Source organism: Sinocyclocheilus rhinocerous, unplaced genomic scaffold, assembly GCF_001515625.1.
Source record: "Sinocyclocheilus rhinocerous isolate Xijiao unplaced genomic scaffold, SAMN03320098_v1.1 scaffold1624, whole genome shotgun sequence".
NCBI classification, from domain to species: domain Eukaryota; kingdom Metazoa; phylum Chordata; class Actinopteri; order Cypriniformes; family Cyprinidae; genus Sinocyclocheilus; species Sinocyclocheilus rhinocerous.
Genome location: NW_015639527.1, coordinates 1320997 through 1323947, shown reverse-complemented (window position 1 = coordinate 1323947; position 2951 = coordinate 1320997). Strand labels below are relative to the sequence as shown.

General features: G+C 34.2%; 1 protein-coding gene across 1 annotated transcript; it reads right to left on the bottom strand.

Annotated features, from left to right (window-relative positions):
• Positions 1-380: 380 nt before the first annotated feature.
• Positions 381-2915, bottom strand: LOC107751412 (zona pellucida-like domain-containing protein 1). The gene is made up of 5 exons (XM_016567140.1): positions 2841-2915; positions 2087-2258; positions 1860-1968; positions 1030-1053; positions 381-924 (listed from the first exon to the last, which is right to left on the bottom strand). The coding sequence occupies exons 2-5, from the start codon at positions 2231-2233 to the stop codon at positions 773-775; spliced, it is 432 nt and encodes a 143-aa protein (XP_016422626.1). The 5' UTR covers positions 2234-2258; positions 2841-2915; the 3' UTR covers positions 381-772.
• Positions 2916-2951: the final 36 nt, after the last annotated feature.

The following is a 2951-nucleotide window of genomic DNA, read 5'->3' as shown; positions in this document are numbered from 1 at the left end:
ACAGAAATATAGAGATGGCGGATAAAAAAACAAAAGAGGAAAACGTCTGCGGAACAAAGAAACGATAAGGCAAGAAGTAGGACCCGTGTAAATATCGGTTTCTTTGCGCATTTTGCAATCTCTTTTTTTTTTATTAACATTCATGCCGGTTAGCATGAGGTTAGTCTTTATTTTACTGTATTTAATATAAATTCTGGATTTAATTTAATGCGTTTATAATTTTCTTAATATAAATTAAGCGAAGGAAAAGCCACAAATAGGCCATTTTAGATTCTTTAAAAAAAATCACATTTTAAATGTATATAATTTCGTAACAAGCACAAATCTGAGTATGTGAAGTCTAGTGTTTACAACCATGAATTAATATTTCTTAGTGTTGCTTTAATTGTTCTTAGAAATTACAATAGCAAAATACTTTTTTTTTTTTTTTTTACAAGAATGCCCTGTTACAGAAAACCCAAAAATGCAGATATATAAATGGAATATAGTTAAAATCATAATGAACGTTGGCATGCAAAAAAATTGACATCTAATCCATTCAGTAGACTGTATTACTGTAAGGCACAGACCTATTTATAACAGTAGTTTCGTGACATTTTGTTCTTCCTTATGGCATCATCTACTCTCCATCCCATTCCTGCCCTCTAAACCTTGAGCTCAACCAAACTTCATGTCTAGATGCAGAAGCCCTTTTAGAGTGTCTATGAGAACAACTTTCATGGTGGTGAGTGAACCATCTCAGTGGAGAAGAATGGGATCTGTTTGAGAGCTGTCAGTGGAAGAGGCTTGATTTGTCTGCACTGAACTTGTCCTTGCGGATTTTGTAGATGAGCACAGCCAGCATGATGAGGCACAGGCCTCCGAATACCCCTGCTGCCACAGAGACTCCCACCACCACCTCATCCTGCTTCGATTCCTTAGACACTGCAAACACAGACACCAAATTGACCCATTAAAAAAAGGAAACAGATGACAAAAGGTTTAGAAGATCTCCAATTCAAATTTAAAGAACAGAAAACAAGTGCGTACCTGTAGCAACAGGTGCAAATGGTTCTATAGGATTATAAAAAGAAAAAAATTCAAATGATGAGTTCAAACACACTGCATTATGATAAAAGTTAATATACATAAACAATACATGTGCAAATGATATTAGAACATCTTTCCTCATCAGTAAAGTTTATTCATCAGGGGTTCTGCAGGTTTAATGAAGGTAAAGTTTAATTAATTAATTAAATGAAACAAAATAGGTTCATGTGGTCTCTACATGTCTTGCATTAGCAAAGCTTCAGACTTTGAAAAAACTTTCAACATTACGCTTAATTTTACAAAAAAAAATCAATAAAAAATTAAAAGACATTGTTTGAATACTTCTGCTCCCAACCACTACGATATGGAAATAACTTAGAAATTACTGTACCTTCTGATCATAAAATATAATAAAATAAAAGTTCTTCAACAGTATTTTTGTCAAAAAATAATTTACTTGAAAAGCAAAATGATAAAATAAGAAGTCTTTGTTCTCGTTTTAAGCATAAACTTTTGTTCATTTTCTCAGATAAGACCATGTATTTTGCATCTCAAGTAAATGTATCTTGATTTGTTTATATGTCTAGATATTTGTATTGGAAAACAAGATAAAAATTCTGAGGAAGTTTTTTTTTTTTTTTTTTGCAGTGCATGCAACATTTCATGCCATGACTTTTATGAAATTAAGACTTTACGCTGTTATTAAAGAGCTTTTTAGGTCTTTTTGTGGAAGGGTGCATTAAGACCCATACAGTCTATGATTAAGACCTGCAGAAACCCTGTTTCATGCATATTTGAATGATTTCTCTCAAACAGTTGATTGCTCTTACCGTCCACTTTGGTGACGATTGGCCTAGAGCTCACCGTGGCAAAGTCACTCACTGAGGTTCCCTGAGCTGACTGGACGGCCCTCCGCGTCCTTCCGGGGGTTGTGCAATTCTAACGCATGCATCATAAAATGCTTTTAAATACACTTCAGTTAGATGATGGTGTATGTGGCCCTCTTGTGAAGTATATATATTGAGGTTTTTGTTAGCCATGTTACATGTTGTCATACCTGCCGTAAGGATCTACAGAAAGAGCTCTCGCAGAGCCTGGTGGTGCAGTGCAGATAAAACGTCGACACAGTCTTGTTTCTGTGCTCCACAAAGCGAAAAGTCTCGAACGAGAAGCGCGCCACCTGCTGTTCTCCATTCACACCCATTATGGTTTGTAGATCGAGGTTGCATCTGAGAATGACAGAGAGTTGGGTAGTAAAAGTAGTAGTAGATTCCAAAAATTAAGCACTTATAAAATACTTATCTTCAGACTACAGTTTCTAATGTTTCAATACAAATTTATTTATCAATATTCACATTTTCAGGATTTAATTAATTGTCTTTTCATCAACTCAAGCCCTGCAGTTCTTTCAACACCGCTTAAGAAAGCCTTACATAATGTACGTAACAATGTAGTTGATAATAATGGAAAATATTGTATTTTTTTAAATATATTTTTCTTTCTTTTCTGTATTTTTATATAAAGAGTAATGAAAAAAGCCGTCAAATTGCATTACCTAAAATGTTTCATGCAATAGATTATGTTATTAACTACAATTTCTGTCATGTAATTTGCAATCAGTAACAGACTACAGTTTGTAAGTGTACCCAGCACTGGATTTAACTGAGCTGTGGAATCACTTTCAGATGCATATTTGTACCTGAATCATCCTCGCAATCATCTTTGCTTAAGTCAGTGCAAAAATTAGATTCAAATATTAAATATTAGTTAAAAAGTGTAACCGAAACAAAGATTTAAGTCTTCACACATACCCGACAAACAGGTCAAATGATGTGCTGTTTCCTGGGTAAGGACTTGTGGTTGTATAGCATCGATCCAAAAGAACATTGAACCTTTATGGGGGGAAATTATAATATTTTATA